The sequence below is a fragment of the Empidonax traillii genome, unplaced genomic scaffold (assembly GCF_003031625.1).
Source record: "Empidonax traillii isolate 1590-97213 ecotype Southwest subspecies unplaced genomic scaffold, ASM303162v1 scaffold499:size456302, whole genome shotgun sequence".
NCBI classification, from domain to species: domain Eukaryota; kingdom Metazoa; phylum Chordata; class Aves; order Passeriformes; family Tyrannidae; genus Empidonax; species Empidonax traillii.
In genome coordinates, this window is record NW_020955692.1 from 68,839 (window position 1) to 94,678 (window position 25,840).

The window sequence follows — 25,840 nt, forward strand, 5'->3', positions numbered from 1 at the left end:
ACCATGCCAGCTTTCCACCAACAGAAACAAGTGAAGTGTCCCCCACTGTGGCTCATCACAGGTTTCCTAAACTGGCCATGACTTGGAAAATCCCTGACTGATGCCCATTTTGTTCACTGCAATCCGTGTCAGAGCCACAGAACTCTCTCTTTTTCCCCTTCCTATTATTTTTGTAGCACTGAAATTTATTTAAGGTATCCCATTTTTCATCTCCACCTTGCAAATTAATTTCCCGTAACTCAAAAGCTCCCTGCTCAGATAAACCCTTCTCTATTCACCCTGTACACAACTGAGCAGCAGCCAAGGACAGTTGACTTAGAGCTGAATAATATGCACTGGTGCTAAATGAAAATTAAACCATAAATATTTTAAAATACCTGATTTCCTGGATAGTAAAAATGAAATGTATCATTTGTTTAAACTATCCTATTCATTATTTCTTTCCTCATTTCATAAAACCCAACCACTAACGAGAACCTACATAAATAGAGTTTCAACTTTCATCTTGAGAAGTTTAATCAGAAAGCTCTTCAGGAATATTTTATTCCTTTTATCAGAATATTGATGGAACTCATAATTCACCTTAATGTGAGAAAGTTTCCTTTCTTCACTAAAGAAATTCATCAAGACATTTCTTGTTGGTAAGATCTGACATAAATCTGCTTGCTTTTTCCTCTGTTTGATCTCAGCACTTCATGAATTTTTGATTGCCTGCCTTTAATTCTCCACAAGCAAATTCAATTAAAGAAATTAAAACCCAGTAGTTCAGCCCTGATTACCTCATCAGCAAATGGCTCTTTTATTGCACAGTGGCTGACATATGCTGCACTCTCCTGGAGCTGCTGGAGCCCTTGGAAAACCGGATCAGGACACACCTCTCCCTCTTCATTGGTGTTCTTAGGGAGCAGCTATGACTGCCCCAGCCAATTCTGCAACACTGCCCCTGCTCAGGCAACAGTCCAAGGGCTGTTGAGAATGGAAAAATATCCTTGGGGAAACAAAAATGTCCAAGTCATTGTGTGCATGTCAAATCTTTCACCTGCACTGGGTGAGGTCCCTGTTCCGTGGCAGGAAGAGGAGAGGCAGCTCAGCCCAGTCCTGAGCCAGGGTGGAGCTCAGAGCTCACTGCTGCACAACTTTATTTCTGAGCTCACCTTGCTACCTGGAAGGGACATTTCTCTATTGCCACCCTGCAGGGACTGGGAGGAAATGCCTCTCTTAGGTCACCAATAACCACTGCCTTGCAGCCCCTCCGTTACACTGGCACGGCTGCGGTGCCCAGGTTTGGAGAGGAGGGACATTCCACCAACATTATCCAAACTCACCTGCTGCGATGCATCCACAAACTTTGGCATGACCAAACATCTGTCTCGATGGCACTACCCTTTGTGAATGTTATTCAAGGAGAAAGCTCCTGAACTTCTTGGGTGTAAAAACATTCGCCATCTCCTAAGATTCCAGTATTTAAACATCCTAAAGGAGCTTTGCAAAGTAACCTTTCCCTTTGGATCTTGGCCCACAGCAGCATTACTTCAATGCAGGTATGTTCAGGTAAGAAATCTTCCACAAGAATTATTAATTATACAACTTAGGTTAAAAAAATGACATGTTAAAGAACTTATTAACTCTTATAGCTTCAAAGATTTCATTTAAGCCTTGCTATCTCCCCTTACACCCCATTTAACAGCTGCATAAAACAAACCTGAGTACACCCAGTATGGGTAACAGGAAAGATGGTTTTGAACTGGTTTCCAATCCAAGCATAAGTTCTTTATCACAAGGTACTGTACAAAGGGAGTGAAATAGTTAAGATAAAAAAAAAACACAAGCTCATTATTGTCATTTATTTTAAAAACCTTATTCAAAATATTAAGTGATACAAGGTCCAAATATGATAAAAATTACTGCGAGAAAAGAGTTTGGGGGATGTTTTGGTTGTGCTTTACTTCCCGGGGTTATGAAAAGAAAGCATTTAACAGCAGGATTTAGAACTTTTAGCACTTCATTCCTAAGATAGTATCATGCCTTCAGACTCCTCATGCCATCAGCTGTGAAGTTGATTTTTTCCCAAATCTTACATAACTATTTGAATACCAGGTCATTAATTATGGGGTTCTGATTCACCGTTATTTACACATTTCTCAGTTTGAAAACTAAATCACAAACAGAATGTACAGAAAAACTAAGATTTTTATATTTTACAACCCATAAAAACATAAATAATGGAAGTACAAAAGACAAAGTAAAAAATAAAAATCAAAAAAAAACTACTGTACCAGTAAGTTGATTTACACTAATGCATAAATGTTTGTCAAAAATGAGAGTGCACTGGCAGCCCCCACACCTTTACTCTCACCTGTCTGTTACCTGGGTCAGAAAAACAATCAAATAAATTATTCTTACAGTTTCAGGCCTCTCCCATTTATAACATAAGCACATAACCCTTTCCCAACTGTCTTAAAATTCAACAGAAAGCTCTGATGTATAGAAAGCCTGTCAACTATCTATATTTTAGTAAGATTATTCAACAAGGCTTATTTTCCACTCATTAATTACAAAGACAATGAAATAGTCATAAATACCATTAGAGGAAAAAAAAATGGACAGTCAGGAAGCTTCATACCTTCACAAACACCTTGAACATTTTAAGGAAATATATGGTATAAAACTTCTGAATAAAATGGGTTATACATAATTATTTTTAAATTATTTACCGCATGAACACATACAGAAATCATTAAATTGCCACTCTAGCTATTTTGCCTAAAATAGGATCAAATTATGCAACAAGAAAACAGAAACAGAAAAAAAAAAAACCAAGATGACAGATTTGCAGCATCAGGATTTAAGCATAGAAAAAAGTAATTATACTTTAAGTTTGCAATAGAGTGGGATTTATGAGCCATATAAGTGAAGAGCAAAGAGATCATTAATTTGATTTAGTGATGCCAAAGTCATTAATTTATTAAACCTAAAATATTTTATGCTTATTTTTTTGTAATGCGACTATTAAGACTGCTCCAGAGAGAAGGGATGATGCTTAATGAATGGAAAGAGCACTAATTTATTAAACTCTGCATCTTTATAGTTGATATAAAAACCTGACCAACGTAGCAAACAGATGTGTCATGCCCTTGATCTTCCATGAGATTTAATCTCCAAAACATCCAGGTCACAGAGAGAGTACATCTCATTTCTGTACAAGCAGCTTATTTCAGATACCTGAATATCATTACATGACTGGGCAGGCAAAGAGTGATAAGTTCAGCAAACTCAAAGCACGGTGCTCTCAGAACACGTAGTCATTGGTTATCTTCAGGGAGGGCATCGCTTCGTTCACGTTCTGATCCAAGCGATGATACTCCACTGTCCGAGAGCACAGCCCGTCCCTCCAGCGCCGGCTCTGCACCAGCAGGAAGATCTGAAACACAACCACACAGTCAGATATGCTCTCTGCAACACAATCACACAGTCAGATGTGCCCTCAGAAACACGAGGGCACCAACAGCACTGTGTTCAACCAGGCCAAGGGCCGGGTCCTGCACTGTGCCCACAACAACCCCCGGCAGCCCCATGGGCCGGCACAGAGTGGGGGACAGGGCCAGGCAGGAAGGGACCTGGGGGGACTGACTGACTGAGTGACTGAGTGACTGAGTGACTGACTGACTGACTGACAGCAGCTCAACATGAGCCAGAGAGTGCCCAGGTGGGCAAGAGGGCCAATGGATCCTGGGCTGGCTCAGGAACAGTGTGGCAGCAGGAGCAGGGAAGTGATTCTGCCCCTTGAGGCCACCCCTCGAGGCTCTTCTCCCAGGAACCAGCAGCAGGACAAGAGGGTGCAGTCCCAAGCTGTGCCAGGGGAGGTTTAGGTTGGACATTAGGAGGAAATTCTTTGCAGAGGGTGACTGGGCATTGGAATGGGCTGCCCAGGGAGGTGGTGGAGTCACCATCCCTGGAGGTGTTTAAGAAGAGGCTGGAGGGGGCACTCAGCGCCATGGTCTGGGTGACAAGGTGGGGCTGGGTCAAAGGTTGGACTCGATGATCTCAGAGGTCTTTTCCACCCTTAATGACTCTGTGATTCTGGGTCTGATAGACAGCCCCACAGTCCTACTGACACCACAGTTCTCCCCCCTGGTGCTGGCAATGGCACTGCTGTTGTTATAAACCACGGCACTGGCAGTCAGACACTTGCACACTGTCCTTGCCACCCTCAGGTGCAGTTTGCATTCCACCTGGAAATCTTCTACTAAAGGTACATGTGTAGCTCCAGAAGCACTGCATCTACAGCCTATTAAACTATCCCCAGGAGGTGACATTTGTTACTTTATCCATCTTATCTATTCTGGCATTTCACCCTTGTTAAAAATAATTGTATTGCTGGTGCAACAGAGGCGACAGAAGCAGCAATGGTGTGATGTGATAAACTGTTTCTGCATCACAGCTGAGCAGTTAAAGGAGACAGACAATAAAGTAATCAGATGTTTAAATGTCCATTATCTTCACCCTGTGTAGCCTTGTTTCTTGCCAACTCATCTAAGAATCCACTTTACTGCACAGATTTTCCTATGCAATACGGTCTTCAACATTTTCCCCTATAAAGCCTTGGCAATGCACACTCCAGATATGCCACTGCACAGGAAGGCAGGAGGTTTTGGGGTTTTAGCTCTGTTCAGAGCCCCCCACATCCTCACCCAAATCAGTGTTCTCCACAAGGATAAACCCTTAATTTTCCTCATATCTAAAAACTAAGCTATGGTTGAATTGCAGATTTGTGCATGTACCTGTACTGGGTCTGGTTGGGCTGGAGTTCATTTTTTATGCTAGCAATGTATTTTGAACTAACACCAATCAGGCTACTTTTGAGATACAGAGAATTAGTCTGCACTGAAGAAACAGTTACCTGAAAACAGTATCTCTGAGCTTCTCTATGTAAACCTGGAAGCAGTGTTAAACATTTCCTAGAAGTCTGCAGTTAAGCCCTCATAATATTTATGATATAAAGACCACCTTGAAGTGAACAATTATTAGAAGGATTATCACAGTCATAACATGAACATTCCCACACCATTAGGGATTAAACCTTCCTTAATTTGCTGTTTATAATCCTGTGCAGAAACAAAATCAGTTAATTGTTCACCTTCACTTGACTTGGCTCAGGTCTCCTTTATAGAACTCATGTTGTGCACTGCCAGTGTCCACTACTGGTTGACTGAACTGATGGATTACTGATATTATCAATCAACTCATTTCTTAATCGAAAATGTTTTGAGTTCCTTTTCACTGTGCAGCTGTTTCTCTGAACCTTTCAGAGCACACCTACCTTCCTCTTATTGTGATAGGTGACATAAACAACAGCCACTAGGAAGGCAACTACAACCAGATGAAAAAAGAAATGGCTGTCTTCTTCTTCTTCTTCCAACTCTGAGACAGAAACACCTTTTATCTTCTCATCCAGGGTCTTGATCTCCTCGTTGTAATTACTGATGGTGTCAGAGTCGTCGTCTTCCGGCATCTCCAGGTCTGGGCTGTACCTGGAAATCGGTGTCATTTCATAAGGGCCATAATCATCTCCATCTGACTCCAGAGTTTCTTTTATGATGGGTGGGGAACTATTTAGTGTATCTTTCAAATCTGTTAGAAGATCCTCTTCCTCAATTTTAGTATCTTCAGAAGCATCAATTGGAGATACCGGACTGGCAGGGAGAACAGATGAGAAAGAGTCACCTTTTGCTGTAGGTGCCCTTCCTGCAGTCACTGAATTGATTTTGGCTGTTGTTGGGATTGCCTTTTTTGTTGAGGTTAGGCTCTGCAAGCTGTCTGTCAAATTTTGGGATCTACTCAGTGTTTCATTCTCACTTTTAGAAGAAATATTTTTCATAGGCATCTCCGTGTTCACAGGATCTGAGAAAAGGATGAGAAACAGTCAGTATGAAGCACCAGGCAGTAACTTCTGTCACACCTCAGCTGTAATGGGACACCAGTGCCACAGATTTCCTTTACAGACAAGAAATCACATGTCACATTGCAGCCTTTTTAACAGTCATACGCAGAAATACATTTCCTGTACTTTGGCAGCTTCCTAAGTCTGGAGCAGGACAGGAGTTAAAGCTTGGAAGCACATGCTTTCTAGATCAGCGTGCCAAAGCGTCCCTAAAAAATTCAGCATGCATGTTTTCCAGGCATAAGAACTTCAAAGACATGTCATCCCTCCCTCTGAGGATTTATGATGTCTTGTAAAGTCACACACAATTAGTATTTACTCCATCATCAAACTCCCTCTCCCACAGAATAAGCTGAGCTCTACAGAGGAAGATTTTCTCAGCAAAGCTTTTCCTGCAGTTAAAAGTTTTTAATCTTTCACCAGTGCATATTTTACCAACAAAAATGAGAACATGCTGGGAAGCCTCCTTCAGTCACGACACAGGGTCACAGCACCTCTTCCCAGGCACTAATTTTTATTGAATTTACAGCTACTGAGAAAGATTTGCAACCTTTTGTTAACTGAAATGGAACCACTGGACCATAGGTTAAAAACAAAGCCAGAGAAGGGACTGACTGCCCATGCTCCTGGAGCAAAGGCTTTTGTTGGCAGCAAATTATTCTCATGAAATAAGTCAGCAAGAGTAACAACCACCCTCAGGCAAATTCAGCATCTCTCCAATGCTGGGACAGCTTTGCAGAACTCCCTAAGAAACAAGGTGAGCATTAAAACCACATGCAGAGCCCACCCTCCCTCTTCTCTCTCCAAAGGAAGGTAAAAACACATGCAGGGGGAGTTTATAAAGAGCCAGTGTTTTTTTTTAAACCTAAAAAGTAGCCAACTGTTCATGTTTGCAGCACGTCACTTCCAGAGGCACCTTGAAAAATGCATCCCACATTTCAGACATCACTGACACAGGGGAACCACCCCTGCCCTGTACCTTGGCATGCCAAACTATTTCTTCATTTTAAAAAAAAAGTAACAATACTTCCATTAAGCACTCCCAAGGCCCACTGGGAAGCGAGGGCCTCTAAAAATGAAGCATTCAACCAACTGCTTGGGTCGGGTTACTCCCAAGTAAAATATTCCAGGGGGGACACTGAATCATGTTATTCATGAAATGTGTATTTACCGAGGATCAGTTACAACAGGGCTCTTGTTTACAGGGCACACCTTTGCAGTGGGAATTACTCTTTAACCAACTAAACCACAGCAGGCCCAACTCATCTCACGTGAGCTGGACATCTGCTGAGGTGCAAAGGCCGCTGCTCTACATTTAACACACTTCTGGTTTTTGTTGAGATCAACTACTGCTCTGAATTGCATTAACACTAACTTGTTCAGATCTGGCACAGGACAAGTTTAGGGAATTCTGGTCTCCCCTCAGGAGTCAGGTCAGCTAAGTGCATGCATGGAGATAAATATGAGGAGAGGCAGCTGCAAGAGTTATATTAATTTTTATTTATAGCTAGTTGGCATGTTGTGAGGGAGGCAGGTCAACCTCACTGCTACCCTCAGACAGACAAAAAGTATTAGAGAGCTAAATAATAACAGCTAAACTGTTTGAAATACAAGCAGGCATACTTTTTCTATAAAATTATGCTGCTTACACTTCCAATTATTCTTACACTCCTTCTGACAATAAAGTTTTAGAAGGATATATGCCTCAATGCAAGGGACCCCCACCAGCTAATGCTGAGGCTTCAGACTGGGAAAAAATACTTTCTTATTGTTCCTAAAACAGGGGGAGAGTTTAATTGCAGCAGGAAGTTTAGCAACTCAACCACAGCTGATTTCTGATATCTACCCAAAAGTATTTGGCATTATAAACGGTGGCTGCACTGTTTGCAGTTACACAACACTGTCAGGTGATGTTGCAGCAGTGCCTGGACTCCAGGGACGCCTCATCTTCAGCAACAGATATTAATGTTCAACCCTGGTGCCGGAATTAGCAACACAGCCCTCTTAGCAAACACCACACATAAAAAAACATAGGACGGTTAAAATGCCCTTCCAGCAGAACTGCTTTTAGAAAGCAAGTTATTTCTAGGTTTCTGAAGTTGAAAATTCTCCTTTTCCTACAGGTTTCTGTCCCAAATTCTCCCTGCCCACCCGTCAGACCAGGTGAGGGGCAGCACAGATAGAGCTGGCGTGGATATCCCCACTGAGAGGCACAGAGGGAACTGAGGGCTCAAACAAATCCCTCCATTTCCTTCAGTAATTCCTTTCCCCTCACTGCCCAGCCAATACTCCACCTAAAACAAAGAGAAACCCACTGCACGTGAAATGTGCATTTCTTGTCAGCCTTGGGGTACAGCTGGTCTGGAGGGGAAGGAAGGAAACAGACTGAACTTGGAGCCGACTTCCAAAGTCACATAAGCTTAATTTCTCGGGACGAGGGAGGCTAAACCCAGACCCAGAACTAGAGTATTTACAGCGAAGTACAAAGTCTGAGGAGTGAAGTCACCACTGCTCCAACCCCCCAAACCGCTCTCGCCGCTCCAGGACCGGAGCACACCCGGCTGGGCCTCCCGATCCCCGCCCGGGCCATGCCCGTCCCCAGCGCACCCTCAGCGCCCGCTGCCCCGACCGAGGCCGGCCCCGGGGCTGGGTCCCCACGGCACGACCCGCGCAGGCCGAGGCCCCACCGGAGAGCCCGGTGAGAGCCGGGCAGGGCACTCCCACAGCCCCAAAGCCCCCCAGCCATCCCCCGGCGCTCACCGCGAGAGTCCTGCCCGCGGGCCGCCAGGGCCCAGCCGAGCAGCAGCGCCAGCCCCAGGGCGCGGCCCGCCCGCTCCCGCCGCTCGCCGCCCGCCGCCATCTTGGGCCGCTCCGCGGACGTGGCGGAGACACCGCCCACGGGGAGGCGGCCGCGCATGCGCACGGGGATGGGGGGGGGTGTGAGGGGAGCAGGGAGGGAGTGGCGGAATGGCGGGGTCAGGGAATGGCGGGATCAGGGAATGATGGGGACACGGAATGGCGGGGTCAGGGAATGGCGGGGTCACAGACGGTGGGAGGCACCGTTGAGATCGTCCAGTCCAACCATCCACCCGGCACCGCCACTGTCAGTCGTAAACCACTGAACCGCATCGCCCAGCGCCACATCTCAAACACCTCCAGGGAATGGTGACCCCACCGCCTCCCTGGGCCGCCCCTTCAACATCTGACCCCCCCAACAGGGAAAACGTTCTAATATTTAATCTGACTCTGTCTCAGTTTAAGGTCATTCCCTCTGGTGCTCTCGCTGCAGCACAGGCCTGTCCCACTCCCTCACCCTCCGGGTAGGTGGTCACCCAGAGGGACCCTGCGGGCAGTGTTGGAGCTGCCTGGGCCCTCCAGGCTGCGAGTAAAACAAATCCACGACAGAAAACGGGGAATTTCCTTCGCCTTCCTTCCGATGGAGGTTGACCTGAGGGGTTGGACACCCCCACACACACCCAGGGAAGTGCCCACCAGCCTCCTGTCCAGGCTTTGTGCTATGGCGCTCGTGGGATGCTTTTTGCACAATTGGATAGAGCTATAAAAAAATAAAGCTTTCCTGTTCTCACCCTGGGTCGGGTATTCCACGCCCTGAGAGAAGGCTCGAAGCTGGTCACAGGAGAAAAAAAAATACCAAAGCAGTTGCCTCAAGCATGAGAAAATCAAGACAAAGGAGCCCAAAGGCTTACGGTGATGCTGAGAGAACACGGGATGTGCCCAGCACGCAGGAATGTAAATAATTATTGAGCTGTTTGCCATGGTGAGCTGTTTGCACGTGGTTCATTTTGATGGGTGACGTCTGGAAGAGGACCACTTCTCCCAGGAGTGCTGGGAAAAGCATGTGAGATAGGAAATGCTCGGGAACGGCTTGTGGTAAAAGGGAAGACAGGCAGTGTTGCCCAGTTTGTGGCTCTGCAGCCTCACACTGTCGCAATGCCATTGCCTCACCAGGCACATCCTCCTGTGCTGCAGCTCTTGCCATCTGCAGACACCCGCAGCAACGGCTTACCCATGAAAAAACACAAAATATTACTGAAAAGCCACGGAAGTTGATCCCTGAACTGATAAATGTTCATTGCTCACGCTTACTTGTTTATAGGAAGGTAATTCAACTTACTGGATTCTGTAATGGAAGGTCAGTCATGTTACCTCGTTTTATCCATGCATATGTGTAGTTGCCAGAGCTTAGTGAGCAGTAAGAACAGGGCCGTGTCTGGAACTTAAATCTTCTAAGTATTTTTGCTGTGTGTGGTACAAAATACGCACCGAGACGTTGCCAGTCTGCTTCTGGAGCACAGATTTAGATGAACCTGTTTTCACAATTAATATAAAGACAAAGTAAAAAGTGACATTTCAATATTTTATTCAAGTCGGGTTTGGGTTTTTTTATCCATTTTTAGTAGTGTCAAGTACAGCATTTTGGGGTCTAGTTCCACACAAAATGGAAGACTCTCTAAAAATGTACCCATTTAGTTGCTAAAAAAAAGTGGTAATAAAACAAAACTTCCCGTTTTAGATTCAGCGATGCAACCGTGTGATTGCAGTTGCAAAGACTCTTCCCTGATTCTGTCTGTTTTTACAAGCTTTCCGGTCAGTGCAAGGGGAAGGAACCACAACACAGGACAGGCAGTATTGGCTGAGTCACATCAAACCTCCTCCGAGACGCACTTGGACAAGGTGGACAACCTCAAGCATTCTGGAGACAGCTGGAGGGGTGGGGATAACCAAAGAAGACAAACAAACCATTCATGGAATACAGAGCTAAAAAAAAAAAAAAAAAAAAAAAAAAAGAATATTTTAAAATCCCTTTTTCAGACAAGTTTGCACATTCCCTCGTCAGCCGAAACCCCGAGTGTCGGAAGGTTTTGCTCACGGAATTAACAGTACAATGGAGTGTAGGGTCTGCACCGAAATCCTCAGGTCTGAGACCACATCAACACGTCCCTTGTGCCATCAACACGTTAGCAGAGGTAATCAGCGCCTTCCTCCTTCCTAGCACGTGGCAGTTGACAGATGTGATGAGCAATTACATGAAGAAAAAAAGCCTGGCATTAGGATTTTTTTTTTTTTTTATGCTTTTGTCTCCGCTTCTTTAACAACATCATTTTTAAAGCTTAGCTGTCTTTAACCAGGACTAGCAGGACTGATACGTAGCAATACTCGCACCCCAGACAAAACATTGAAAGGTACACTATATTCTGAAGGTAGCTATGCTGTGTTTTCAGATTAGCAATTGGGAAATCACTCCTTATGCTTCGAATTCCAGTCCTAGACCAAGTTTGTGACCACCCGCGTTGACGTTCTTGCCATCCAGCAAAGCTGACAATGTCAGTTTGATACCTGCAAAACAGAGAAAAGTGAGAGAAAACTCCACTTAAAACTTGGAATGAGCTTTTTGTTCAGTGTCTGTGCCACTGCTTTAATTTACTGGGGAGCCAGGATAACGGGACTTGGCAGCTGGCCTTGTAAGGACTGGGCATTTTACAGCAACTTGCAGATAAGAAATCTTTCTGAGTTATGAAATTTATAATAAACCACGATGATGGATTCTGCTTTTTATCACTCCGGGTAATTAAAGCTCTGAGTCAATTCACTGCTGCAGGTCTACTGATTAATCTAATTTCAGAGTCTAGTATTATGAAAAATTGGGACCTTGATACATACCCACCTTTCTGAACCACTTTAAAATCTAGGTATGAAAAAGCCCAAGCCCTGTCTGCTGTAATATCTCATGTCAATCTGCTCAGTATTCTGGCAGCAGATTTATTAGCCTACATTAAAACCAATTTCACAGCAGTAAGATCGTCCTCTTCCTGGGCCAGGGGACCTTGAGAAAGTCACATTTTCAAGCCAAATAAACTCAGTAATAAGAAGCCTCTGAAAGTATTAAAAATGTGTTTACTTATCTGTGACACAACTAATTATGGATATATTTTGTATCAACATAAAAAGAGTATCTGGCTGGGCAGTGGACCATGGTCTCCAATAATTCTGCTTCCCACAGGCATCCAGAATTACTAGAGCAGTCCCTAGAAAGGTTCATCAGTGGCTTGCCAAGCACACCAGCAATCTTATAAAACCCATCATATTTTGTCACCAAAAAAACTTCTGGGATTTCAAGATTAAAATATCTTTTTATTGATTCTGATTTTTTTTCTGCCCAGACCTACCTGGCTTTAAAGTCTGAGTGTATCCTAACCCGATCAGACTGGAGTTGTTCACTTTAGCCTTCAAGGGGAAAAAAAAAAAATACAGCATTATTTAGTAGTAAGTAATAACTTTAGAAAATAATTTAGTATCTTTCTTCAAAGTCCTTCACACTTGAAAATTAAGCAACAGCTTTTAAGCAGGTAAAGGATTTCAAGTTTTAAATCACCAAAAATCTAGAGATAATTTTGCCATAACTTAAACCCCCAATCTCAAAGTCTCGACAGTCCCTGCAGAACACACTGGTTTTATTGGCACAGCTTTTAATTTTTTCCAGACTGACAAGAAAACATTCTCAAAATAGTGCCCAGTAACACGATAAAACACTCTGTGTGTCTTTAAGGAAAATCCAATAGCTGTGCTCTGAGGCTGCCAAACCCAAGGCAAACAGACCCAGGTGCCAACTCCACGGCACAGAACTGCATCCCCACCGTGCCTTGCTGATGGAAAGGCTGCTTTCCATTTCCATCACCGGCACTTACTTCCAAACGCTTCTCAATGTGCATGCACAGGACTCACGGAAAAAGAGGCATCTGGGTCAATCTGATACTTGGCTGCTATTCCAAAGCGAGTGTTGCTATTTCCAGCTGTCCAGGCGAGATTCACGGCTGTTTCCAGTTTATCATTCACCTTCTGGTAAATGGAGCCGCCGAACTCCGTTCCGTCGTTCCTGGAAGGAATGGTTGGTGTAGTTTTGAACAGCAACGCAAAACAATCATCTTTTATTTTTCCAGTAAGATCTATTTGCACAACATCCCCTTCCACCTCATTAAATGTCCCCACAGCAGCTAAGATAGAGACATTAGGCCAGATTGGTTATGAAGTTATTTTTAGATGCTTAAATTCGGTGAAGATTACTACATTTCAGCAACTTCTGAAAAAAAAACCAAACCAGGACAAACTATCAAAAATTAAACCAATGATGACAGCTTCCAATTTTCCCTTCCCTGTAGATGGGAGTCTTTGTAGTAAAGAGATTTATTTTTCCCTGCGTGTGTCTGAAATAATTACTTTCCCTGTGAACGTCTCCCTCGTGTCCTGAGAGGGAGTCACAGAGCCCGAGTCATCTCCAAACTGCCGTGTCAGCACTCTGACCAGACACAGAGGAACTGGATCAGAAGCGAAGATGCCAATTTAACGTCCGACTCTGCTGGCTCTTGCAAATGAATTCCATTTGCAACGTTCCTGATGGTGCATCTGTGCTATAGTCCCTGGACTAGAAATGGAAATGGAACTAATTTTGCTTTGCAGAGAGCACTGGCCCAGAGCTGAATGATTAGCAGCATAACTTCCAATTACTAGTGCCACTGTGGTAAATAAAAGGCAAAACGTTAGAGCATGCAGAGCATAAAAACAAGAGCAAAAGGCTCCTAAAGGCCTTGCACTCCTTGTAAACCATGAGCATCTGAATTTCCATTCTCACTCGTTTTCTGAAGAGAAGATACAAACATATTGCAGAGAACGGGCTTTAAACCCCAGGAAGACCTCTGCAAATAAAACAACTATGATTATTTCTAACTGTGAAATAGCCTGGTTCCGACTATTACAGTATACCAGACCTTTAGGGATTAAAAATGGGGTAGATTTAAAATCTTTTCCCTTTTGCCCCTTTGGCCTGATATTCCTTAGCTTGTGTAAGTTGCCCAAACAGTCATGATACACCTATTTAAAAGTTCAAGCAATAGCAGCAGCCTTTTGTTAGAGCAATTCTTCCAGAAAAACACTACAATACTTACTTCAGATAAGACTGAAGCTCACATTAACTGCATGTGCTTGGCTCTCAAGAAAAGGAGGGATTAAAAAGGACTGAGGAGAGCTGGTTATACAGGCAGATTTTGTGCAAGGTTCCCACACAGCTCTGTCTTGACCTGCAACATTAGGGGGGGGCGGTCTGAGCTATGCTTAAAAAATGAGGAAAGTCATTTAAAACTAGAAATTATCCAGCCCTACCTCCTTTTAGTTATTATTATTCATAAAGTCAAACCTCCTTTTAACACTGATAGTAATAATAGCACATTTGAGATGCAGATTTAAAAAAAATAACCAACACATTAGCCCCCTATGAAAATTACTATATTAAGGCACCCTTAAGGAAAGTAACCTGCTAAAGTCCCCAGCTGGTCTGTGTAATGGCAGGAACAATAAACAATGCTTCAAGCCCCACCTTGTTAAATTATCAGCTCTGCCACAGCATCCCTGTGAAACACTGACCTGTGCAGATATAACAACCGAGCAGGGTACTGAGGGGAGTCCCACACACAGCTCTTGCTGGGATTATATAAAAGCTCCGACACATTTCAAAGCTGAAACACATCAAACACCTAACTAACCTATTATTAACAATAAATAGGATTTCTACTCGTATCACACATCTGTGGTTTTGTACAGTAACAGCAACCTGAGAAACAGACCCTCAGGAATCCAAGCAGCAGTCAGATCTGAGCTCCTGCTGCTGTTATAAAGTGATTTTCTGCTGTTGCTCTAATTAATTTTAATAATAATCACAGCATTTTATAACAAAAGCCAATAATACAATGTTTTGAACTGCTACAGCATAACAGAGTCGAGAGTCGTTGTGCTTGAAGGAACAACTCCTGACTCCTGAGTGAAGGGGACCCCACGGATCGTTCTGATGGAAGTTCTGTGCCCACCTCCCATTTCTGTGCTCTGGCAACCCTTCAAACACGCAGTCTGGGCTGGGGGGGTTCGAGCGTTCTGAGAGGCAGCGGGAGCTTCCTCAGCCACAGCTCTGCAAACCAGCAGGAGACACAACACGAGGCCTTTGAAGAGGCAGCTTCAGGAAGGCAGAACAGTTGTTCAGCCCCCAGATGGAAACAGCCTGGAATAGCTCTGCTACATGCAAAATATCCAATTACCCAAGGGCACGGAAAGGCGGGGGCTGGGGGAATGGATTAGGGATTGCCTAATCTTAAAAAACTGTCTTCCCCAAAGTCATAAATTGCTTTCTTAAGAGGAGACAGAGAAATTAAGGTTTTCATGGAATTTGGTTCTGGTTTCCCACTGTTGATACATTCCAAAAGCACAAATGCCTCAGTAAATAGATTGTTACCAAATAATACCAAAAAAACTTTTTCACCATATTGCTTCCGGTACTAAAACAAACCCAGTCCCTGTCTCTTCCAGTAACTCCCTTCTCCTTGCTCATCCTGTGATTAACTCTTTCAGCTACAGATCAAGCCACCTTTTTTTTTTTTTTTTGATGTTGACAGGTGCAAAAGGAAAGCATTACTTTTGTTTCAGCTTCCACAAAGAGTATTTTTTCAACTACTTGTTTTATTATTCTGCTGACAGGTTCGAATAATCCTTATCTGTTAGACAGACAGACACTGGACTCTAGGGTGCTCAACATCATGCACTCCCTCACCCACACAACTCAAAGAAAAGTTAATGCAGCTAAAAAAATGCAGCTTGGCATCCTTAATGACGAACCAGTCTCAGCTCCACCATCCCCTGGAGGTTCTCCACTGCTGAACCTCCCTCCCTTTCACTGTTCTGGGAAGCAGCACAATCCCTCCAAATTCCTTCCTAATGCCTGTCTGCCAGTACTTACACATTAGTGTGAAGCTGGAACTCATCAGTCTTATAGCCAACAGCGAAGTTGCTCTGGGTTACCCGGGACTTGGCTGTCTCAAAGGTCATTTGGTAGCCCGCCAGCCACCCCTCGTAGCCCAGCACGAGGGCCCCGCGTATCGAGGGCCCCGCGATATCGAAGTCCATGTCACAGCCGAGGTTGATGTGGTCCCTCTTGTATCCTGACTTTATTTTAGCGCTCTTTTTCCTGCAGAGAAGAGAGAGGATCTCTTATTTTTCAAATCACTTGCTTTAACTCAGGGTAACAGTTTCTGAGGACAACATATACACCACAGCAGAATCAGAACTAGAGTGCAGGAGTGCCAAACGCCCTCATCTGCAACTTCTGGTACCTCTTCCACCAGTGTCAGCAGGGATAGAGGCAAGAACATGGAGCACTCCTAAAAATGACTTTCCCTGTTGGAAGACTCATCACAGTCAGTGAGCAATATGGGAAGGGGAGAAGAGGTCTCATATTCAGACATGATGCATCCCTATCAACCTAAACCAGGTCACACCAGGACTCAATCTCACTCCATTTACTCAAATTTTAGTCCTCTAAGGCAATTGTAACTCAGATACTACAGTGTCTGTGAAGTGCCCAAGGAAGTTATAGAGCTGTAACATCAATGGTTGGTTTTTTTTTTTTCCTATTTCTTTAAGAATCCTACAGCTAAGTAACTATAAACAAACAAGATTATTCAGGTTAACAAAAATACCTCGTTAATCTAGAATTAGGAGTGGACTGGAAGCAGGTGACAATGCAGGACACTAAATCTAAAGGACAGGGTGAATTCCCCCTGGGACTATAACTGGAGTGCAGAGTGCAGCTCTGGGAAGCTGATGTGCAGAGTATTTCGACTCAGTGGCAGCACTGCTTGCACCAAAGATAATCAGGGGAAAAAAATAAACCAACATGTAGACCTACAGCTGCTGCTTAATCCCTCTGGCCCACATAAAACATGGCATCCAATCGCCGTGCCAGGAACACCCACCCACCACCACGGCCCAGCAAGAATTCCCGGGATAAATTCAGCTCGGGAGAGGAGCCCAGTGCTGTGCCACCCTGTCAGAGCTGTGGCCAACTGGCTCCCAGAGCTTGTTAAGCTCTGCATTACAGCTGACTTGGTGGGTGCTTTTATTCAGGCAGCAGCTCATCCCCTGACACGGCCACAGATACACGACTGGAGCACAAGGACAATCCTTCCTTCACTCCCGAATTCTGACTATAAATTTCAAGTTACTGTAGGCAAAAGTTTGCTTGCCCTAGGGGAGGATTAAAAGGGGGTAATTAATGCTGAGATTTAAGAGATGTGCACCATTTCATTATACACAGGCTGATTATGAACTGTCTCAGTATGCCAGGACAGAGAAATTAAAAAATGCCTTTCTGTCACTTCAGCTTACTCACTTCTTACCCAGTGTTAGGAGAGAAGGTGGAGTCAAAGGTCAGCTTCAGGCCCCGTGCAAGCTGAACAGAAAAGAAATTCACTGGTTGGATTTCTAATCAGAGATTGGCGTAAGTGAATTTGCAAACTGCACTTTTGGAGCCAGAGCTTACCTGATCTTCCAGAGTGATCTCAGTGCCTAGTGTGTTGTCAGTGTTCCACTTTTCTGTGAACATCAATCCATATTCCACCCATTTGTATTTTGTTTCCAAACTACCACTAACTTTGCTTGTTTCTGAGTTTGCTGAACCTGAGCTTGTAAATTCCTAGAAAGAAAAAAAAAAAGATAATAGATATAAAATATGTATTTGCCACTAATACACTCAGGTAAATAATTATACATGTAGAATATATTAGTCATTATAAATTGTTAAATATTGGTTCAGATAAATACAAAGTAACTTGCAAAGTTACATGTGAGAAATGGTAAAGGGACAGAGTAAGGGATGCATATTTATTTTAAAAAGAAATATACAGTAAGCACAACACCGTTGCAATGTTTAGGATTTCAGTCTGTTTCCAAACTCACCAGTCCATTTTCAGATCTCGTTTTCAAGTCAAGCTTTATTAACCCAAAACCTAGAAGGTGAGTAAAAAATATGAGTCATATATATGTTGATTTGAAAAGAGTTTCTCATTTATTTCTTAAAACTCCCCTCCGAACCCCCTGTGAACTGCTGAAGAGTTAACCCAAGGGTACGGTTCTCAAACCATGAGTTTTTATGAAGCAGCTTGTACTCGCTTCAGATAGCACTTGACTCATAATCCTACTGACCTCAACAATGTAAGTGGGACCAAATTAGGTAATAATGGATTTATTCATAGTGAGCAGCATCCTGCTCATAATCAAACATCAGTGATCCTACTTATCCATACAAGGGAACAGCCAAAATACAACACACGATTTTCTCTCAAAACAGACAACAGCCCTATGGGGGACAGGAAGAATTTCGTCAAAAGAAAAGAGAGTTACCGTCCCTGTCCAGACAGCAAAGGCAGTGTGAGGCTGTGATAGGAAACTCTGTGGATTCTAATGGAAATTATTGGAATACTTCTCAGGGGAAAGCAATAAAAGCCTAACATTTCCTGGAATCAGGGAGACAGCAAAGGACCAAACTCATTTTGGCTTTATTTACCATATCCCTTGGTGAAAACATCTCTGGCAGCTTTGCCCAGATCAGCATAAACAGGTGGAACAGCCATTTTCTGCAAGGGAAAAGTGAAGAAATCAAAAAAAAAAGGAAATTACAGTGTACAGAAACTTACTCAATCCATTTAAGCAACAAGAAACTTTAGCCCATTTCAGCCACTTTTGTTTTGTATCCCCCAGCACAGCCTGAGGAGAGCAGCCCTAGCAAACAGTGTGAGTTCAGCCTGCCAGCAGCAGCAGCACTGATTTGCCACTGAGGGTGGGAAACAGGCTGCAGAAGAAATATATATTGGAAGAAAAGGAGCTGTCTGTGCCTTCCCAAAGAGTTAACTGTTGTTCTCTTATCAGTGTAACTGCGTGAATGAACAACTTCTGGGTTTTTTAAACCATTTCTTGGAAAGGTTTCTCCGGTTTCTCGTAATGGATCTGTGCGCTCTGATGTAAAGCAGTAGGGCCCCAGCTCATTCACTCAGGGAATGTAACCAGGACAAGCATCTACCAGAAGGAGCATCTCTCTCCCCCTAATGCAGAACAGCAAATGGATAACATTTATGTCAGCAAAATCAATAAATGGTCGTTCTTCAGTTTTCTCTGACTTTGCTGTTGCTGTTAATGGGTTAATATGTCTCCTTAGACACTGACCTTTAAGTGGTTTTCTGTGCATCATCTGAGGAAAAATGAGCTTGCTGTGAAAAACTGAGCCTGAGGGGAGGCCACACTGTGAAGTCAGGCTGGGAGGGCAACCACAACCCCATTTCAGCAGCCAAGCTTTCTCCACTGTGTGTGGTTTGTTAGCGATGCCCACAGTGCCATGGAGATCCACTTTCCCATCTTCAGCAGGCCCTGACACTCCTAATTCACTGACCTCCTGCAGGTGAGATGAATGCATCCCATTTTCTCAGCCAGTGGGAAAACCATTGCATCATATACAGAGGAGGAAAAAGGACCCTTAGAGAAACCAACCACCCAAATCTCCTTTTTTTTATCCAAGCACAGTAATTTCTACTCCCTTATTCAAGTACAGTCATTTCTTCAGGGGGAACAAAAGTCATGCAATCTGAAATGGTGAACACCTTCTGTGTTCATAGACAGGATTTCCTAATTTTAAAAAGCAAAGGAGATAAATCATACTTAGGAGGCTAATCCTCTCGACACCAGCTGTTGCACTGAAGTTCCATTTTCCTAAACTTTTTGGCTATGCAAAAGCAATAAGCAGTTTACTTACATATGCTTAAAAAACTGCCTGCCAGTTCTTACTCCAGATTATTCAATGTTAGCAGAAAACCAGTCCTTCAAACTCCAAACAAAGCACAGAGAGGTGCTTTAACAGTCTCCCTGGCTGCAGACTGGGATGCAGTTCTTGGGAACACATCACTCCAGGAAGATCAGAGAGGGACTTGGAGCAGCCACTCAGCGCCTCAAGCACTCCAGACAACAAGCTGTTACCTGTTAAAGCAGGATATTGCTATTGCATAAGGGAGGAATCCCTATCCTGGAGGGAACAAAACAGATCTGGTGGCTAAAGAAAAGCAATCATCTTCTCAGAAAATAAATAAAATTGGGTACAAGGGCAAATACTGTGATGGAGCTTCAGCTGCACAGACTACTTGGGTGCATGGCATCTCTTTCCATTTATAGTTCAGTAATAAGGTGCAGCCCCAAATACCTAAGCAGCTAAAAGTTAAAATATTTTTTTTTAAAATGCAATTAAAAAAAGGTATTATTCCAAAGCAGTTTCAGCTGCTTATATTGGACCTAAACTTTGCGAAAAAAGGAAATCGGAGATCTAATGTTTATACACAAAGCTAGCTTTGAAAAAAACGGGGGGGGGGGGGAAGTTAAAAAAAAACATAGGCACCAAAAAAACCTGAAATGAGTACTACCAGATTTCTTTGAGCAATCCCTCTGCTCCTCATTCAAGTGACTAGAAGCAGATACAAAGCCCTGCTTGGAGATCACAGCCCCCAGTCAGGCAGCACTCAGAGGGCTGGCAGCACTCACCAAGGGCTGTGTGTGTGCAGAAAATGCTCCTGCCCTGCCAGAGCAGCCCAGCCCCGGGAGGACCCTCTGACGGCAGTGCCATTTAGCATCATCAAAAATTCAAAATGGTACAAATCCCTCCACCTGAAAAAATCAAATAAGCATTGCTCTGAAAGGTAATGCACTGCTCTGCCAGCTGCACTTTGGAACCTACCAGATCCGATTTCATCGACAGCCCCTTGGAGTTGCTTCATAAAATCAAAATATTTTCTTGTTGGGTTTTCTAGGGTGTGTTTTATGAAGCCAAGCTTTTTTCCCCTCTGCCTGTGTGTCCCCCCTGGATGTGGCCAGGCTGGCTGGGTGATGAGCTGTGGATGAGCTGTGCCAGGCTGCTCCCCTGCTGCACTCTGGGCCCAGAACAGTGGGAGACATGGAGAGCTCCACTTAGACAATTACTATAATTAGGGGACAATGCTGAAAGCCAAATCCCTGCCGCTTGTGAGGCAAACCCTGGAACACACACGGAGCAAGGTGTTTCGAACTGCTGAGTGTGGGGCACACCCCGAGCCGGGGACCTGCTGCTTAACCTGGCTGTTGTCAGCGAGAACAAAACAAAAATAATGACTCCCCTTTGCAGTGGCTAATCAGGAGCCTCTTGTTTAACAGATGGGAAACAAAACTGATTACATCCTGTGCGAGTGCAGGTTGTAAGACAAGCATGCTTAGCAGGGATTCAGACTCTTAAAGGATCAAGGAATGGCCGTGGCCGAGTGCCCTTGCTTTTCACCAGTGCGATCTCTGCACATTAACTCAGATTAGGTTTGCACTGAAATGAATTCATTGCTTTTATCCTTGTCCAACTGTGCAAATAGCTCAGCGTGACGAGGTACCTCGACTCCCCCGCAGAGCAGACCAAGCACACGATCCATAACGTGCTCTAAGTAGGAAATATTTTGATTTTCTTGAGTAAGAAACACCAAAGCACAAGCGATGACTGAAGAAAACCTGAAGTGAGGAGTCAGCTCCAAGTGCTGCTGTGAGCACACCTCCAGGAATGCCTGATTTACAGCAGCCCCAGGGAGAAAACCAGGAGCTCCCCTTGGAGCTGCAGGACCCAAGAGCCAGGCCCAGGGAAGATTTCATTACAGCAGGCCAAATTTGAATATTTTCCAGTGTCACAGATGGCAAAGTTTTCACTCTATGAGGCAGTTCTGGGCAATTAAATCAAATTCAGTCCAACAAGCAGCAAACCCCCAGGGTGCCCTTGGCAAACATAAGGACTGGCTGCAACCAAAGGAAAGCTCATCTCTGCTTGGTAACTCTTGTACATGCCCAACTTAAAGTTTCCCTGCACAGACTTATCAGCTTTGTGATATTTACATGGGGAAAGGAGCAATCTAAAAATTTAGGATAAGAATAAAATCCATTATAAGATTCCCACCAGGACAATGGAAGTCTATCAGATTCAAGGCTAAGAAAATAAAAAGGTTGCATTTAACCCTACTGCAGCCACGTTTTTTCCCAGTAAGTCTGAACTCATGTTCCATTTCTCGATGGTAACAGTAGTTCTGAACAATCCATCTCCCTGTCTCCATCAGCATTATCCCTGCAGAGAAGACACGTAACAGCTGCTGGGGACAGCTGGGAGGGACCAACAGCATTGGGTTAAAGACCAGGTATAGTCTGTCTGCATGGGGAAAAATGCTCATGAGGGTCTCCTACCTCAAGATTAAAAAAGTAAAGAACATTTGTCATTTATGCCCTTCACGAAAGGAAAAATCTGTCCTTGAAATGAAGCGACTTTTAAGCGCCTTTCTGGCCCTGCAGCCTGTGCAGCGTCACTCCCCAACCTGTTGTATCAACAGACCATGAAGGACGGTGCTTTTTGCTCTCAGCCAGAACAGGGCCCAGCTCTCCCCACGTCCCAGAGCAGGCTGGAGTCACCGGCTCCACACGGCCCCGGTGTCCCTGTCCCACCACGCCACATCCCCGTCTGCCGGCAGAGCTCGGCGCGGGCTCCGCCGTTCGGGGTTTACGATCCACATCCCAAATCCCTCCAAGCCATGCCCACAGCGCGCTCCAGAGCAGGTTCAGCAGCCTCACAGGGCAGAGATTTAAGCACACGCTCACCCGTAAATGCATGCACAGTCATGCTGAGGTCAACCCTCAAGTTGGGCTTTTGAGAAGCACGTGGTTTGTAAATACTCGGCGTTACGAGACTCGGTATTTAACAACACTTTTTGCCCCAACTTGCTACTGTGCCAACGTCACATAATCCCTGCACCATTATGACTCAAAAGTTAAGACCTGGGAGTCCACAATTTCTTTTGTGCCGGTGTTGTAAAGCCATGCAGCCTCCCTGTGACGCTCCCAGGATCCCAGCCTTCCTGCTGCAGCTCTGCTTTGGAAACCTTCATGCATGAAGGAGCAGATTTAAAGCTTGGTTTATGCAGTATGTCTGCAGCCCAATAAACACGTTAGCATGAAGGAGATAAAACCCTTAAAAGCAAATGTAAATATTATTATTTAGGCTATACCAATTACGGAATTACAGAAAGAGACAGCCTGCTCTTAATTGTCTGGGTATAAATTAGGAATTGCAATGTTATATGGCAACCCCTTATTAAACTATCACATATAAGTATCAATTAAGTGAAATTGGGGGATGTTGCAGCCTGTTGTAGCTACTGTAGTTACTGAACTGCAAGGGAAGAACACAGGACCACATACCCTACGTGCTGAATTAATTCAAGTTAGCTGTCTCTGTGAAATACCTGCAGAAGAGCAGTGCTCCTGTCCCAGCCCTGTCCCACCCCGTGCGTTCAGGAAGGGACATGTCCCTCACTCCCGCCCCACTGCAGCAACACCCACTGCCAGATCAATGGGGGTGACTAATTAAAATGGAATTTTGTCTTCCAGCACAATTTGACAGCTCACACAGAAGAGGAGCATCCGCCACACCAGTGGATGGGGTTGTTCCCTACCTGCAGCAGATGCCAAACTCAGGAGGGCCTGAGCTGTGTGTCCTGCCTGCATCCCAACACTGCCACAGCTGGGGACATTCTCCTGCTGCTACAGCAACCAACAGGGATGTCCCCCACACCTTCACACCCCCAAACTCACCCCAAAATGTGGGCAGGAAGAAGAGGTGCAGGCTGTGGATCAGCATCAACTTTTGATGGAGAGTGCTAGGGGAAAGGATTATTCCAGAATGTCATTTTAATAGTGCAAAAGCCCATTTCGGAAGGAATTTTGACCAGATTTCATAGGTGAAATGTCACGAGACAGGTGATTATTCAACTATCCAGTGCACCCAACAAAACAAACTACAGCACACACCTCTGACCCTCGCTAAACCATCTGAGAAACAAGCTGGGATCTGTTTCTGCTGGAATCGCTATAAATATTCCCCAGAGACACAACCCTGCCTTGGTCACCAAGATGAGTCAGCCCCGCTTCATTTTCAGAAAATTCTGTTACTTTTTATTATTATTATTATTATTATTATTATTATTATTATTATTATTATTATTATTATTTGCAAATACCCAAAGCCCGGAGGAGCCTTTCCCCCTCTCCAGCAGGAGTTGTTCCCAGCGAGGGCTGTGACGAGGCAGAATGGAGGCAGCGGCTGCTGCGGGAGGGGAGAACCGAGCCCTCGGGATCCTTAAACCTGGAGGGAGAGCTACGCTCCGGGAACGAGCGGAATAAAACGGATGGAAAAATAATCAGTCCCGGTGCTCGGCGTGGGGGTGCGGGCACCGGAGGACCGCAGGAGGAGGAGGAGGAGGAGGAGGCGGGGAGGGATGTCGGACGGTGCCGCGGCCGGGCAGGTGCGGCCAGGGGCGACCTTTGCTCCGCGGGCCCGGGAGGAGCCGGGAGCGCCGGGCAGGACCCGCACGCCGTGCCCGGAGCCCTCCCCGCTCCCCGCTCCCCGCACTGCCCCCCGGGCCGCGGGGCATCCCCGCGCCGCCATGCCCGGCCTTACGTAAGGAACCATCCCCGTCCCGCTCCGCTCCGGCCCCCGCACCCCAGCCGGGACGGGGCCTCGCCTCCCGCACCGCCCGCACCGCCCGCACCGCGGGCAGCGCCCGGGACCCCCCACCCAACCCAACCCAACCCAACCCGGGCAGCCCTACCTGCCCCCGCCGCGGCCCCGCCGCGCTCCCGCTCCGCCTCGGCCTCCTGCGGCCCCGCTGCCCCTGCCCGGCGCCTCCCCGGGCTCTGCGGCTGCTGCTGCTGCTGCTGCTGCTGCGTGACGGCGGGCGGGACCCGCGGGGCGGGGCGGCAGCGCCGGGCGGGGCGGCAGCGACACCGACACCGACAGCGACAGCGAGCCCTGCGGGGCACGGCCCGGGAGCCGCCGGGACACGGGGACACCGCACCCCGCAGGACACCGCACCCCCCAGGACACCGCACCCCGCAGCATCCCCGAGGAGCACCGATCCCAGCCCCTGGGTACCAGGATTCCCAGCCGCGCTGGGAACGAGATGAAATCACCTCTAGAGGTCCCTTCCAACCCAAATGATCCCGATTCCGTGACCCCGTCTCCCCCTCCCCCCATTTAGTTAGGGTTAGTTAGATTAGAATTAGCTAGAATTAGTTCAACTCCAACGCCCCATTTTGTTGAAATTCCCATTCCCCATATCCTTGTGGAGGGCTTGTGGGTCCCTTCCAACTCACGGCATTCTGCAGTTTTGTGATTTATGGTTCTCTGTCTGCGATGACTTTGTCAAGCTTGCAAACACAGGTGAGGGATTGCCATGCCGTATTTAGTAAACAACTCTTATAATTCCATATCATCCTACTGGGTTTAGATGGACTGGCAGAAGAACACAACTTCCAGAGCAATTCTCATGTTTTCTCTCCAAGCTTACTACACTGCACCCCGAATCCCACCTAATTCTGCTCCCAGCAAAGCAAGAAGAAGGGTTCTGTTGATTCATTCCTCGAGGTGCTGAGGCAAGAGGGGTGAGAGAGCAGGAAGGGACAGTTTGAGAGAAGGTCTGTCAGCAGGCGAGGCTGTGTGTGATGGCTGGTCATGTCCAAAGGAGCTGCTGGAGGGACAGGGGGCAGGGAGGCAGCAAATTTCCCCAGTGGGAACTGTCTGCAGGGCGTGGAGATGTTCCCATGAATTAGGGAGTTGACATCTTTCTTAACTCCCTCTCAGACACATGAATCAGCCCTCACAGCTCACAGGGAGCTGGGGCTGGGTCCAGAACAAAACTGCCCTGGTGTCAAAAGGCCAGGCAGGGAGCGCTCTGCTATCAGAGAGGAACAGAGCTGAAGCCAGGCCGCTTTCAGGATGAGATACAAACCCAGAACTGCACTGTTGGAGGCCCCTGAGGAGCTCAGAGCATCACCCACAAGATAAACAGCAGAATCACCCCAGCCAGGAAACTGCTTCTGGTCTGGATAGTCACCCTTCCACCCCCACCACCCAGGGGAGATTTGTCTTAGATAAAGAACCATTGCTAAGAGTTCACATCCCACTCACAGGAACTC

At 45.7% G+C, this 25,840-nt stretch overlaps 2 protein-coding genes across 3 annotated transcripts; both read right to left on the bottom strand.

The window, feature by feature from the left end:
- Window positions 1-1,830: 1,830 nt before the first annotated feature.
- Window positions 1,831-8,816, bottom strand: CUNH5orf15 (chromosome unknown C5orf15 homolog). Of its 2 annotated transcripts, none has more exons than XM_027896482.1 (3): window positions 8,702-8,816; window positions 5,321-5,901; window positions 1,831-3,421 (listed from the first exon to the last, which is right to left on the bottom strand). In XM_027896482.1, the coding sequence occupies exons 1-3, from the start codon at window positions 8,799-8,801 to the stop codon at window positions 3,290-3,292; spliced, it is 813 nt and encodes a 270-aa protein (XP_027752283.1). In that variant the 5' UTR covers window positions 8,802-8,816; the 3' UTR covers window positions 1,831-3,289. The 2 variants fall into 2 exon arrangements, with proteins under 2 accessions (XP_027752283.1, XP_027752284.1); XM_027896483.1 differs by lacking the exon at window positions 8,702-8,816 and adding an exon at window positions 8,426-8,546.
- A 1,482-nt stretch (window positions 8,817-10,298) lies between these two features.
- On the bottom strand, window positions 10,299-24,516 carry VDAC1 (voltage dependent anion channel 1). The gene is made up of 9 exons (XM_027896481.1): window positions 24,475-24,516; window positions 18,342-18,411; window positions 17,735-17,784; window positions 17,319-17,471; window positions 17,176-17,228; window positions 15,738-15,965; window positions 12,686-12,836; window positions 12,130-12,187; window positions 10,299-11,299 (listed from the first exon to the last, which is right to left on the bottom strand). Exons 2-9 carry the CDS (start codon window positions 18,406-18,408, stop codon window positions 11,208-11,210), a joined length of 852 nt encoding a protein of 283 aa, XP_027752282.1. The 5' UTR covers window positions 18,409-18,411; window positions 24,475-24,516; the 3' UTR covers window positions 10,299-11,207.
- Between the last annotated feature and the right edge of the window lie 1,324 nt (window positions 24,517-25,840).

Coding starts and splice junctions, on each gene's coding strand:
- VDAC1 (XM_027896481.1), bottom strand. CDS start 18,408: ATGGCTGTTCCACCTGTTTATGCTGATCTGGGCAAAGCTGCCAGAGAT. Junction 17,785..18,341: donor TGTTTTCACCAAGGGATATG/GTAAATAAAGCC, acceptor CTCACCTTCTAG/GTTTTGGGTTAATAAAGCTT. Junction 11,300..12,129: donor CACTCAGACTTTAAAGCCAG/GTAGGTCTGGGC, acceptor TCTGTTTTGCAG/GTATCAAACTGACATTGTCA.
- CUNH5orf15 (XM_027896483.1), bottom strand. CDS start 8,531: ATGGCCCGGGCGGGGATCGGGAGGCCCAGCCGGGTGTGCTCCGGTCCT. Junction 5,902..8,425: donor GACTTCACTCCTCAGACTTT/GTACTTCGCTGT, acceptor TCCTTTTCTCAG/ATCCTGTGAACACGGAGATG. Junction 3,422..5,320: donor CCTATCACAATAAGAGGAAG/GTAGGTGTGCTC, acceptor GTTGTGTTTCAG/ATCTTCCTGCTGGTGCAGAG.